The 14,527-nt window shown below is 44.5% G+C and overlaps 1 protein-coding gene across 2 annotated transcripts; it reads right to left on the bottom strand.

Moving 5' to 3' along the window:
* Window positions 1-231: 231 nt before the first annotated feature.
* Window positions 232-13,871, bottom strand: efs (embryonal Fyn-associated substrate). 2 transcript variants are annotated; one of them, XM_072718573.1, is made up of 8 exons: window positions 13,599-13,871; window positions 9,782-9,884; window positions 6,397-7,860; window positions 5,851-5,973; window positions 4,332-5,306; window positions 4,150-4,227; window positions 3,056-3,313; window positions 232-2,294 (listed from the first exon to the last, which is right to left on the bottom strand). In XM_072718573.1, exons 2-8 carry the CDS (start codon window positions 9,791-9,793, stop codon window positions 2,112-2,114), a joined length of 3,093 nt encoding a protein of 1,030 aa, XP_072574674.1. In that variant the 5' UTR covers window positions 9,794-9,884; window positions 13,599-13,871; the 3' UTR covers window positions 232-2,111. The 2 variants fall into 2 exon arrangements, with proteins under 2 accessions (XP_072574674.1, XP_023655804.2); XM_023800036.2 differs by lacking the exon at window positions 13,599-13,871 and adding an exon at window positions 11,181-11,518.
* Window positions 13,872-14,527: the final 656 nt, after the last annotated feature.

Genomic DNA, 14,527 nt, shown 5'->3' with positions numbered 1-14,527 from the left:
AACTAGCCCAGCTAAAAAGTGTGTGGTCATTGTTTCGAATTATTTTGTTCTAGGAATCACAATAGGACAATCAGAAGGGCGAATGATAAGGAGCTTATTTCTCAGCAAAATACAAAACTGCTTTGAAATGTCCATTGTATGTATGATATTTAAATGTAAAATATCGTCAGCGATAACTAATGGCAACGCACAGCAATAATTCAAATAAATCACAGGCAGACAGTATTTTAGTTAAAAACGGGGTAGTGTATTGTTTAAAAAAAAAAAAAAAAGTCCCATTGGCACCTATCAGAACAGACAGCTTTGCACAGATAGAGATCACAGATTCCCCGGTCGGACTCTGTGCTCCTAAACGACTCATTCATTCCATACCCACTTTAAATACTGTGTACAAAAATATCAAAAACAAATACCTGAAATAGCAGAACAATTGTCAAAAATACATTCTGGTACAAAACAAGCTACAGCATGACACTGTAACTTTTTTACATTTTAATTGTTGTGCTAATAAATTCATTGCATTAAAATCCCTGGTTATATGTGCATATATAGGGAAAAAAACTCAAAAGCCATGCAGAGAATTGTCTGTTCGAGTAATGGGAGTTACAATCAGAATGAAAAGCAACATTGTATATAAGGCTGTATGGTCTGGAGTAAGCAGATGGGATTGGCAATGAGGCTCACACAAAGCTTCACATCGGCGAAGCTATATATCAACAATGGGTTGTCTTAGTATGGTATTTTTCCAGTAGGTTCCACTAGGTGGTGCTGCACAGCAAAGCCACACAGTCAGTAGACGGGCTCCAGGATTTGACATCATTGCAAAAACGTATCGCTGACGAGAATTTAAGCCCGATGCTGCTGGACATCCACCCCAAAGTCCATCGTTAAAAATCGGATCACAGCATAAAGGTGGCGCAGGACACAAGGAAAATCAGCCGATTGTTCACTCAGGGTGGCGGCTTATGTGGCTGATCCATGAGGACAGAAAGTGAGCCGCTTTGTGTAAGTGTAGGGGACGTGCAAAGCAAGTATTAGAGGGAAGACTGATTGTGTGTCAGGTAACAGGACAGCTGAGCAGGCAAGAACAGTGTCTCTCTCATCGTGGCTGAACATGTCGGTACCACTTTACAATAAGGCTCCCGTTTGCCACTTGTAAACTTATTAATAAAAAGAAAACTGTCATAACTTGTTTAAAATTGTCTATCAATTTTATCAGTGTTACAACCTAATTAATAACCTGATTATAAACCATTCATAAACCCTTTATAAGGGTAGGGTTATTGTAAAGTGGCACCGCACGTCAGAAAGGGACAGTAAGGAAGGAACAAATAAACCCAGGTGACAAGTTTTAGTTTGGTACTGCTAGTGTGGGAAAGTCATGACTGAGAAACATGGCTCCAGCACAAACTAACACTAACATATCTCTCTCTCTCAGGAAGCACAATGGCAAAGACAGGTTAGAAGAAAGCAAAAGCCATTGTCAGGGGAACAGCCAAGTTGTGGGAACATTTTTTGTAGCTTTAAGGCAGCAAATGACAATGGATACAAGAATAATAATAATAACAACAACAACCCTAAAAACAGTATAGCAAAATTGTCATTAGCCTCCTTTTCTTGTATTGATTTAAAGAGAGCCCTGTGTCCTTCAGCACCAAAAGCTGCAAAGAGTGTGGCTTTGATAAGGACAAACGTGCAGATGGAGACTGAGGGACAAACGAGGGCAGAAGATAGGCTGTGCTAATGCCTGCGCTCGAAACACACCAAAGAGTAAAGGCTGAAATATTCACATTAAGAAATTTAACAGATAATTAACATAAATAAATTAAGATAAGAAACAAGCACACCAGGTACCTGCACTTACGTGGTCCTGGTTTCTAACTGGGGCAGAAGATGCTGCTGTCGCAGCACTAGTACACGCAAACATGCAGACACGCCTTCCTAGATGTGCACACTCACACAAACACACAACTGAGATTTTTCCTAGACTTTTCCATTCATCCATTGTCTTCTGGCGGACTAAAACAGATGTTACCCCATTCCAGATCACACAATTGAGAATACTACAGTTCAACAAAACCATAAAAAAAAAAGGTGGGGAAAAAATTAAATCATGATATTTCCGCCAGCCTCTGCAGCAGCCCTGAGAAGCCCGCGGCATGCTGGGATAGCTCTGCTACCCGGTCCACCATTTCCTGTGTGGCAGGGGCTGATGGGTAATTCTGTGCCGCCCCCTTTGTTGCCACCACAACAGCCTTTAAGGCTTGACAAAGTCGACCTCCAGATGTAGTGACCTGCAGAGAGATGTACAGAATTTTCATCTACAACCAAATCAAATAATGGATCAGAACATTTCAAACCTTGAATACGTTAAGTTGTAGTTAGGATTTACTGCAAATTGTAAAAGGGCAATGAAAACAGTGGTGAGCGATATGGCAATTTACCATGACCGGTTGCATTTGTATCCACAATAAGTATTTCAGAGTCATCGCAAGAATCGCTATACAGCACTACTAAACACTATTATAATAAGAGAATAAACTGGCATACGACTATTAAACGATACCTATGTGTCTGGTGGCTGCAACAGTACAACAAAACAGGTGAATACGAAACAAAGCAATTTCTGCCTGTATAACATATCAGTATTGTCTGTATCTCACTACTTTGCCAATTATCTGTTTCAGTGGATCTGAACTTAGTCCTTAAATCTTGAACTAATAGCATAATCGATCTGTTATAACCAGTTAGTTAACTTTAAGCCAACTTGATATACCATTAGACTGCAAAAGTCAGTTTCTTTTATTTCACATACCTAAGTGCATTATTATAAAGCCACATAAAGTGTTTCTTTGAAGGACAGAATTGCTGGTTAAGTGGTTAAATTGTTAATTAACATTAGCCTACTACATACGTTCCAATTTGGTCTGTAAGCAAAAAAAAATAGTGAACTATATTATGGACCATTATAAAGAATTTTGTCTACCTTGCCCATCCCCAGTTCAAAATATATTTCAGAAAGACATGCTGCATTAAATTGGAATTTAGAACAAACCTTTGTCCTAAGGTCAGGAGAAGTAAGCAGGCGAGAAAGCGTGTCTCCTATGAAGACCAGCTTATGCGCCGTCACAATCAGACTCTTCCCCCGGGAAACGAAGACGCGCGGTGGCTGGTTCCCCTGCACGCTGGTGAAGAGGGCGTCTATGGAGTCGGCCAAGCAGGACAGGTGAGACAGGCTCTGGGAGGAATAGAAGGCCAGCAGCTCGGAGTCCTCCAGGGAGAGAGAGACGGGGAGTGGTGGGGAAGGGCTTGACTGGAACATCAGAGGAGAAGGGAGGAGGCGCCAGGTTAATCAAAGGATATTCAGGAGCAAAAATCATTCACATGAAACAGAAAATTAATGTCGGAAGCAGTGTTTCCCAAGCAGGTCCTCGAGGACCCTCCCAGCTCCCTACCAGTCCACATTTTTTGCAGTTTGCTCTGTCTATAGTTACCATGATGATCTGGATTTTTCCAGCATTATAAGGACAAATTTCAGTCCCACTTAACATTCAGTGATGGAACATGGCCTATTAACAGATTTGATTTTGATTTTAAAACTAAGCTGATCTAATGACAACAAATGGCAGTTATCAACGACCATGACACAGCCTTCCGTCTCTGAGATGTCATAAAATTTTATGGAAATGAACCTGAAAATCTCACAATATCCCTGTTGAGGCCTGCCTTCCATCCATGCAGTAAAAATTTATAGCACCTGAAAGTCCAGACAAACTAGTTTTCTATAGACATAACCATCAGTATCAGCAAGCTTTGTTATTTTAATGTAAGACATTAAATGACATGTTTGAACGTGAAATTATGTAGCAGTTGACTGATCCTTGAACAAGTCATCCTTGGCCATAATTATGATAGGCCATTACATGTCTGATGCTAAAATCTTCATTTGGAATTTTTGGTATGTGGCTGTACGCTAGCTCAAAAAATCAGAACCGAATCATTGAGAAAATATGCAAGATTATATTTCAGTGACAACCAGATTTAGGAAGCCTGATTTCAGCTCTGAGCGTCTTTGTTTAAATTTTCTGCAAGCATCTTCAGATGTTTGAGAAACGAGGTCCAAAGTGGGGCTGGGGAGTGGTAAATTACCCTCTGCTCTGTCGTGGTGGGGTCAGTTACAGGAGGGTTGGTCGATGTCTGAATGACTGGAGGCGGATCGGGCTTCCCCTGGTGGGGGTCAGGAAAAAAATATTAAATTTGACTTTGACATGCGGACACAGAGGCAGACAGACGCGCTGATATACATGCAGATGGAGCGTCTCTTCGCTGACCTGTAGCTTTACGTATCCCACGCTGTCTCCTCCAGGGCAGGGCAGTGGGGCGACACTGAGGCCGATGCCTGCGTACTCGTTCCCCAGCTCCTCTCCCTCTCCTTCTTCATCAGAACATGGGTGAGGAGGGGCCACAGGGGGCAGGGGAAAGGAGGGAGGCGGTGGGGGAGGAAGAGGCCTCTCCTGGATCCAGCTGCCCTTGCGACCACCCATCCCCACATTAAGGGGCTTCACCTCAGCTACAGGTAATGCGGGCAACGGTCTCCGAGACAGGGACTCCTGGGACGGGAGGCGGGGCCGGCCTGACGGTGGAAGGGCCTGGCTCTGCAGCAAAGCGGCTGAGTCCTCCAGAGCCCGGCGAACCAGTGAGAGCTGTGCTTCAGTGAGGGCAGAACTGCATGCAGAAAGCATGGGGAGGAGGTCTGAGAGGTGGGTCCAGGCCTGATGGAGGGGTGGGGGAGCATCTGCTGCCTGGCAGGCCTTCCAGACAGACAGAATCTCCGACAAGGAGGTGGCCAGCTCCCGTGGGGGAGTAGAGGGGGAGGCGCAACCCAGAGCTGACTGGATGAGGGCCGAGAGAGAGGCCCTCCCTTGTACTTCACAAGAGCCCGTGCTGGACACAGAAGCCCGGCGGGTCGCCGACATGGGGATGTCGAGGCTTAGGGCAGGCATGTCGTAAATTCCACAGTCTCGATCAGACCCCTCGGTGGGGACCTCCGGACAGGGAGCCCCATCTGTCGGGGCATCGGGGATGCGTTTCCCTGGCCCAGGAACACAGTAAACCTCAAGACTCTGCAGCTCATATCCCGGGCCATCAGGAACCTCACTCGGTGTTGCCGAAAGGCCCGGGAGGGTAGGCACACTGTAGACGTCGTCATCGGGCTCAGGTGGAGCCACAAGGCTTGCTGGGATATTGTAAGTGGGCTGCTGGAGGTCAGGGGTCACAGACAGATTAAGGGTGGGAACATCGTAAACCTGTCAAAGGAAAAGGGATAATTGAAGGGGTTGGAAAGAGACAAATTATTCTAACACTAGCTATAGAACTTTACGCTTTTATTTGAAAAGGACATGACTGACGGAATGGGACTTATTTGGAAATAAAGGTCTTCTTTTTTCAGGAAGGACTGGTTTGTAGTGATTTTTGGACATGGTCATGATTTTGTTTACTAATGGAGACTATTCAAGGAAACAAAATAAAGATGTTGATGGAAAAAACAATGGGTGTAACGTTTGAAATTGACAAAGAATCCACACTGTCAAAAGCCCCATTAAAAAGGGCAATGAACTGACAGGCAAGCAGTATTTTAATATTTTCAAACAAGAGTCAAAGGTAAAGTTGTGAAAACAATATATTAGTATATGCTACTCTGCAAACTGGGAGACTTTGATTTCCAGAATAAGCCATATTCAGCAAGCCAGACAGACAGGTGTGGAACAGCCCAAGTACACGGAGGGGGGCAGCAGGAACAGGTGCAGGCTAATTACAGCAGGAACAGATGACACCTGGCCAGACGCTGACCTCTGATCCCTGGTTGCCGTGAGGGGGGAGCATGCGGGGGGTGTTGTAGATGCTGTCGTCGTTTTCAGGGAGTGCCGCAGGAACGGCGTGCTGCCACCGGCTTGCAGGAGGAGTGTCATACACCTTGGGGCAAACAGATAACACCCAAAAAACTATTGTGAATTTTGAAATATGTTGAATGCTGAGCCTTGTAAACAGCTATAAGCTATTCCTATTCTAACACAAGATTTCATACAACATTTTAGTGACCATTAACTGCTTAAGGAGAATCAAATTAAATGATTCTTTCCGCAACCAGTCAAAAACTGAAAATAAAGCACAAAGTTCTTTCTTTTCAAAACCAAGGAGAATAAGTGAAATATTTTGCTAACAGAAAAAGACTGATGCATTATAACCGGCTGAACATTCCAGCTTACATTAGCTGTATTGGATTTGTAATTCTAAGCTTCCTTTTAAGATCCATTACATTCAAGCAGAGCAAACGCCGGCCAGCTCCATTTCAGGATCACATGACCGTCTTCATCTTGCTCTTTCCTTGATTCTTACCTGGTTGTGAAGGTTCTCGTCGTCTGGCTCCTCATACTCTCCTTCTTCACGGTCCCTCTTTATATTCAGGTTTATCTTTTTCGTATCGCTCTCCTCATTCGCCTTTTCATCCCTCCGCCCCTCCGGCTTGTTTGGGACGACCTGACGCGGCCCCTCCCCCTGCTTACCCTGCTGCGGAGCAGAATGAGACTGAGGAGTGTCCTTCCTGGTAACACCCCTAACCGGGGGTGCAGGGGGAGGTGGTTTGCGGGCAAAGTTGGGAGAGCCTTGGACCCTGGCTACAGCTGTCCTGGGCAAGACTGGAGAGCTCCTTGGGGGGGTCTGAGGCAACCTGCCTCGGGCACTGGGAGGGGTGGAGGGCAAACTTTGCCCCCCTGGCATTTTGTGTAGGACCTTAGGCTGTGCCCTGGGGGACCCCTCTCCAGTGAAGGGCATGAGTCTTTGCTGTGCCAGTCCAGTGGCAACAGGCGCAGGAGTCGCTGTATTGTCCCCAGGGAGCTTGCGTCCGTTTTGAGGCGTTTTGGGCAGACCCCCTACCAGGGTGGGGGTCTGATACAAGCCTCCTGCTTCCTGTGGTAGTTTGGTCTGTGTAGTGAGGGCAGTCCCACTGCAGAGTGACAGCTGGCCACTCCCCCTCCTGGCTGCAGCAGACACAAGACCACCCTGGGGGGGGTCCAGCACTGCACCACCCGTCGGGGTCTGGTACACATCTTCACTAGGCGGAACACTCACGCGAGGCACCAGGTAGCAGCCATCGGAGTTACCCACAGCCACCACAGCTTCCCGCGGGATGTGGTACGTTGCCTCCGAACCCCCCAGCTCCACCGCAGATCCCTCTGTGGTTGCCCTCGGGACACCACAGGGGCTGAGGTACACAGCCTCGGGTGCGAGCCCTCCCTGCAGCCTGTGTGCTGTGGGGGTCTGGTAAAGGACCTGCTGTTTGGGACTTCCCGATTCTGATCCCCGTCCTCGAAGCGACGGGGAGCGGGCTCGTCCTGTGGCGCACACATCCCATTCGGGTCGTGGACGCGTGCCAGAACTGGAGCGGGACCTAGGCCGGCCCTCTCCACGGCGCAATGCAGCTGCAGCTGGCCCACTTAGTGCGGGAGGTGACTGATAGACCACTTCCTCACCAAGCCTGGGCCCCTTAGTGGAATCCATAGGGGTGGGCCGAGGATGTGGGCCAGGTGAGAGGTACACGGATTCCTCACCATGAGGGCGGGTCACCGTGGGGCAGGAGGCGGGGGTGGAAGTTTCAGCAGAGGCACTGGAGCAAGGCTGGGAGGTGTTGAGGAGGCGGAGCCGGTTGGCGGGGGCTATCCCCTGTCTGCCATGCAGGGAGCACAGCCACCATCCTGGTCCCCCCCCCTCCTGGTCCAGCACCATCAGGATGTCGCCCTTCCGAAATGCCAGCTCCTCTGGGCTCTCAGCTGCATTGTCAAACAACGCCTTTGCCAACGCCGTCTGGAGGGTAGGTAACAAATAGTCAAATAAAAAAAAGAGTCATCAGGGAAAACATCAAATCATCCGTTACGCAACTGAACAGTGAAAACAATGTTACTGGTGGCAAATGTCCTATTACCCAGAATGCAGTTGCATCTTCTTTGCCTGTTATTATGCTCAAGCCCATAAGTCTTTAAAAGTGAAAGTCAAACTAAGGGAAGCATTACATTAATAATCACATAATAGGAGACAGAATTCCTACCTCCCTCTCCATCACACGCACTCATAAAATGTGGGGCAGGCAGAAAAAAAAGAGCCATTGTCCAGGAGTAGTTAAACCACTTGAGTGTGAGAGAGAATGGGGTGTAGGGTAGGGGGGAGTGGCCGTGCAGTACGGGGCACCGCAGCTAGAGGAGGGAATGCCGAGATGGAGAGAGCAGGACAGTGATCTGGCCTTGCCATGTGGTGTGGGAGGGTGGGTGAAAGATTTAAACAGCATGGACATTGTCAGTGACTGACTAAGTGAAGGCCATGAGCACGCAATACCATACTGCCGGGGGGGGGGGGGGGGGGTGTCATTTTTCCACAGTCTTGCTGAACAAGCAGAAGAATGAAGTGAAACATTGACATGTCATTATTGTAACCGAACTAGGGTAGGCTGGAAGGGGGTAACTTTATATTTTTATCCAAAAAAAATAAATAAAAAACAGTCACAAGGCTAGTACGGAAATCCGATCTGCCATCAAGCAGAAATAGCAATAAAAAATCTATATGAAAAAGACACATTGCAGCTATATTTAAAATATGTAAATTAAAGAGGCCTTAGTAGGCCAGCAAGCAACTTAGCCAAACACGTTTTTAGGTCACGTATTGCATAGCTGCTAGCTATTGATGTATATAATACGCTTAACACTTAATTTTGGACGTCATTCGGTTCCACTGGGCAAATCACTGCTGACAAAGATTAATGTTCTCTTATGACACTTTAACAGAGTTAACAGAAAACCACTCTCTTAAAGAGCCAATTTCACGAAAAGTGCTGCTCAAACATATTCTGCGTGCGTGCTGACTGTACGCCAGAGGGTCTGAGCAATGCGGAGTCGGAAGCGGCTCAGCTGTGGATTACTGCTGGTGTGGAGCAGGGCCAAAACATTCGCAGAATGCCGGGACTCCGACGGCAACGGAAACACAAGCCTTTCGCGGCGCAGTTGGGTAGAGTATGACAATGGAAGGGGGCTTATTTACATCGTCAGGAATAAGGGGGAAAGCGTGATATAGGTGAAGAAAAGTGAAAGTGAGACAGAGATAAGCCAGGGCTGTTGTATGTGTCCTTGTTTTAAGGCTCCATTGTCAACCCTTATGCTTCTCTCTGACTCTTCTCCCCCCCAGGGAAGAAGCTTCACTTGGGCCAGCTGAGACCCTCTGCCCCACCCCCATCAACAGCTCCAGAGAAAGGGAATAAACGAGGGAAAAAGGGGAAGTGAAAGGAAAACACGTGGGTCCTCCCACAACACTGCCATTGGAATAAGCTGGTATGGATCATCCCAGCAGCATCACCTGGTTACTAGATTTAATACTCATCATCCAGGGCGTCTGCAAATGTTGTTAGCTCAGGTTATTTGTCAGTGCATGGAGCAACTAATGCTGACCACAATGCTCAAGGTATTTGTCAACGCTGACTGCTACTAGTGGTAACTTAGCAGCTAAAAACCAGTAGTGACCAGCATTCTGACTGCTGAAGCAGTTGTCGTGCAGAACCCACTGCCGTTCCCCATTTAGTACAGCCATGGGATAAAACAGGTGCAAACAAGGTTGAGAGAGGGCTTGCCGACTTCGACAGATATGCCGACGTGCAAGGAAGCAGAGAGACAGAGCTCGAAAGCGGTGGAGCAAGTATCCTAAATCCGAGGTCAGAGACAACCAAGCGCAGCGAGGCACTTACCGACAAGGACATTGCGAATTCTTCTTGGAAACAAAGCTCCTCAGGGTCAGTTCTGTTTTCCTGAAGATGACAGTTGGGCTCATCCAAACACCATTGGATCCATCTGAATGGAGAAAATGGTTTGATTACACTTCACCAGGCCAAGGGGGAAGCTCGTTTCCCAACTGGCATCACCAAGTATTTTCACATCTTTGGTTAACGTCATGGATCCACCAGCAGGACACGTGTTTTATGTATTTAGCTAGGGAAGAAGCCAAAGGACATTAGTCTAACTAGGGGCATCACTGGCAGGTGTATAAAAGTTATATTAAATATGCTTGACAAAAGCCCTGTTCATATTCGTCGGTTTTAGAGCAGAACATGCACACATGTAAGAGATTAAATAAAATAAATAGTCATGTCGTCACTACTGGTGACACACATGTATATCCAGTCCAAACATGACTTACAACATTGAACCTGTTTTACCTGTTAATCTCGGGGAAAACGCATGAATTCCCGACACACCTGTGATATTCGGGAAAAAAAAGCTGATCTACTTCTTCCAGGATGTAAAATTTAAATCCAGGGACGAACGAAATGTGAATCTATAAACATGATTTGGCTCTAATAAAACCATTTGACGGAGTTATTAATGTAAAATCTAACTCCTCGATTTAGTTTGACGGAAAATATCGACTAATATCTAATAATAATGATGATAAAATAAAACAGCCATTTCCCGTTACGAGCAATAAATTAGCCAAATGCAAATTCACCAAAGGCCGGGTCAGTTACTGTATACGGCGGCGTAATCTGTATGATGTTCATTTTCCATCTACAAATTATACAAATTACTTTATTAAAAGACTGGCATAGATCCTTGCTTTATGATAAGAATTCACTGAACCAGTGAAATCCACACAGGAACGGAAATCAACACGACCTACTTACTGAGAACTCCAAACACTGGATACTTTATTGTTAGTCACTAGCAACACTGGGAACGACATGCCTTTCACCCTCCTTGGTTGTAAGACAAATTTCTGGTTTTGTACTGAGGTCGCTTTAGACGCAAAGCAACCACGGTCCCCTTACCGATCTCTCCAAACAACCGATTAACAATCAAAAGCCCTCAAAATCAGCCACGTTTTCGCGTCTACCGGCCCAGATTTAGCCTCCCTAACGCAAGAGCAGAATCGGGCTTACGAGCCCAATTAAGGATTTTTTAAAAATCACTTCTCACATATAATTTATAAGAAGTGCAAAATGTAAGAAACATGACCGCATTTTCTGGCATCAAGGACAGAGCTTTGAGGTCTTGGTACACAAAAGCAGGGTTAAAGCGAACGATTTCCATATTTTCCATTGGCTAATTCATTAAAAGCACACACACACACACACACACAATTTTGCCTACCGCTTGATAAAATACAATCGTGTCAAGGGCCGATCTGCTTAAAAATCGCTTTAAGAAAAGCCATCCATATGCCAGGGGAAGAATCCATGATTGGCGACGTCTCCCCCTTTCTCCTGCTGCTTTCTTTCTTTCTTTCTGTCGTTCCCCTGCCTGCGTCCGCTGGCTTGCACGGAGCGCGGTGTAGAATTACAGTAGTGGAGAGAGATGGAGCCAGAGGCGCAGTCCCAATCCCGTAATACGGCGCCCTGGGTGCGCCCGCTTTTCATGCATTCATGCAAGGGGTTTTATTCAGGACAGTGGCGACCTAGTACAATAGCAAGCTTTATCTTAACCAAGGGCGTCGATCCGAAGAACAGCCCAAGGAAAATCTATTGGTGTGTTAATTTTAGCTCGAATAAAAATTGCTGTCTTTTTCCTGCAATAACAGTGGTTTTTGTGGATCCTATACGATACATGATTGCTTAATTTCAATTTCGCGTTTTAAAAGCGAGTCATAAAAGGAAGTCAAGGCTTAGCATAAACAAAATATTTTACCTGTATATATGCTGTAATACGGTAGTTACGTTCCGCCATATTTCGTCCCATAAATAGCCCCTAGATTAAATTTATATTTGAGGTAGCCGGTTTGCAGTAGGCATATATTTTCCAACAAAACTACATTTGTGATATTACATTATAGATGCATAACCACCAAACACTCAAAAATATATATTTTATACTGTTCAGAAAGTGGTTGGGGTCATTCATGTTTATTAGCAATGCTGACAATCCCTTTTCTTGATCAAAGTCCGAAACAAATAATGGTTAAAAATATACCATTTAGAAAATCAAGAAATTGCAACAAGCACCACGTGGATCAAGAACAGGGAATTGCTTGTAAACTGTATATTCGAGGGATAACAGTAGATATTACAGCAACATAATAAAAACCACAATTATATTTTACTGTCGATTTACCGAGATTATATGATAAACATGTTATACCAAATAGTTATAATAAACATTTCAACCAAATTAAATGTGAGATTTTGCCTATTAGATTTGCAGTCCCTGGAAACTGTCGATATTTGCTAATGCTAGTCTCTTAAATGACTAACTGCATGGGTGTCTCTGTCAAGCACTGGATAACCACGTAGACCAAATTAAAACGATTTGTTCCGATTACGGGTTTCTCGTTTGGTTTCCAAAGCAATGACCACCCCTCCGTATAGCCAGGGGCGGACTGGGACTAAAAAACAGCCCTGGACTTTCTCCCAAATAGGCCCACCAGCTGGACCTGTACAAACAGCCACTAGCAGGGTTCTCATAATAATATACTACATAAAATATTCACGCCAAGTAACATGTCAACCAGTGGTGATGATTGGGGCTGTATTTATTAAAGTAACCTAAGTCTTCAAACACAAATACATACAAAGAACAGCAATATACCAACCTAATGACATCTAAAACATAATCAAGACTACAGAAACCTGAAATGACACAAAAAGATCATGAAACACTAGGCTATTTGCAAGAGTATCTGTACAAACTGTACAATAGAGTGTGAGATTCTCCTCACAGTATGTGAGCCATTTGCGGTTGGTTCCATCTTTACAATTGAACACTCTTTGTAGAGACAGGTTTCTGGGCTTCTGCTGAGGGTGCCAACTAAAACAAATTTCCAGGCTGTGACTATCTGACTTGGGGCGTTTAAAATATTGTGACATTGATCCCTCATCCTGGCACTTTCCTGCACTCTCCCTGTCATCTTTTGAGCTGCAACTATCTTCAAACTGAATAAATAAATGATTGAAAAGATAAGTTATAGGGTATTATTGATTGTATCTCCAAGATAGCCTAGAATTTCTGTGTCACTTTGTGTAAAAGAATTAGCCTGGCTTAACTCATTTTATATAATGTCATTTTACACTTTGGTTTTATATTAAGCCAGACAAATAAACCTACTAACAAATTCATTACTAATTGCAAGATAAATTACTATAATACTAATCAAGCTTTAGACAAACCCCAGGTTTGTATGTTAAGTGTCAGTTCCACAATAGCCCACCACAGAAAGACAGAAACAAATTGCACTTAAATGGAAAACAATGAGATTTCCCCTCCCCAAATTTTTGGTTTAACATAGAGCTTTATTTAGCCCTCTTTCCCACTTGCTAGCATGTCACGAGTGTTAGGAGTGGATGGTTTGTTTTCCAGTTTCTTTCAATACCATGGTCTTCTGTCTAGCTGCAGAGATGACCTTACTACTGACAAGATAACATCACAGTCCTCTAGCAATTAATTTTTAGAGCGTCTATTTTTTATATAAAATATATTTTTCATCATCATCATGCAAGTCCAGTTAATAGATGCTGACTGGATGACTATAAGAATAAATGTAGAATAGGCCTGTTGTTTTATGTTGAGGCCACTTACCAGTACCAGTTCCTCCCATGAAATTTCCTCTGCTGTCTGTCCCTCGTGACCAGTCTGCAGGATGCTCAACAGGTTCAACTTTCACCTGGTCTTCAACACTCTTGCTGGGTGATTTAGCGTTTTGATCTACATTACTGCTGCTGCTGGCAGTTGAACTGCAGCCAAAAAGCTCTGTGAGCTTTTTACATTTTGACGCATCATTTTCGAGAGACTTGGCTTTCTTTTCTTTTAACTTTTCCCATCCTCCTTTCTCCTTACGTTTTCGGCTTGCCATTATTCCCGCAGCTGCTCTTTTTTGTTGGCTTTTACTGATGGATTTCACCGGACAAATGATCGTATTAGCGCCATCTGCTGTTAGCTGATTTCCCATTTAAGAGAAAAGGCAGGCCGACGGCCGCGGATCAGCGGCCGTTCAGGACTTTTCCAGAACGCACAGATTGCCAGCCCGCCCCTGCGTATAGCCCCGCCTTCCCCAATTACGTAAGAAAATAGAATTAGAGCAAATGCTGAAGCATCTTGAAATACAAAGATTAGTACACATTTAGCAAAGTCAGTAAAGTTTTAATTGCTTTACTGCAATCAGTATTTTGCTACAAACAAACAGTAGGGCAACGAGAAACATTTTACAATCTGTAACATAAATGCCTGACATTTAGAAAAACACTTCATAAAACTCTGGATTCTATTCAGCAAGCATGTTTTATGGATATTTGTGTGTGGAGTAAAGTTTCTTAACATTCTTGACACTGCATGTTGTTGAACTACACTGTTGTTATTATTATTATTATTATTATTTAGGCCAATTATTTAATTGTAAAATAGTCCCATTAGAAGAACAGTATGTCATGTTTTTAACTTTCTAAAGTTATTGCAGCCTAAATGACAAGGTTGACAACTACCATATAGCCCAGATCAAAGCAGTTTGCAGT

This window comes from Paramormyrops kingsleyae, chromosome 12 (assembly GCF_048594095.1).
Source record: "Paramormyrops kingsleyae isolate MSU_618 chromosome 12, PKINGS_0.4, whole genome shotgun sequence".
NCBI classification, from domain to species: domain Eukaryota; kingdom Metazoa; phylum Chordata; class Actinopteri; order Osteoglossiformes; family Mormyridae; genus Paramormyrops; species Paramormyrops kingsleyae.
The sequence above is the reverse complement of the archived record's forward strand: the minus strand, read 5'-3'. Positions and strand labels throughout refer to the sequence as shown.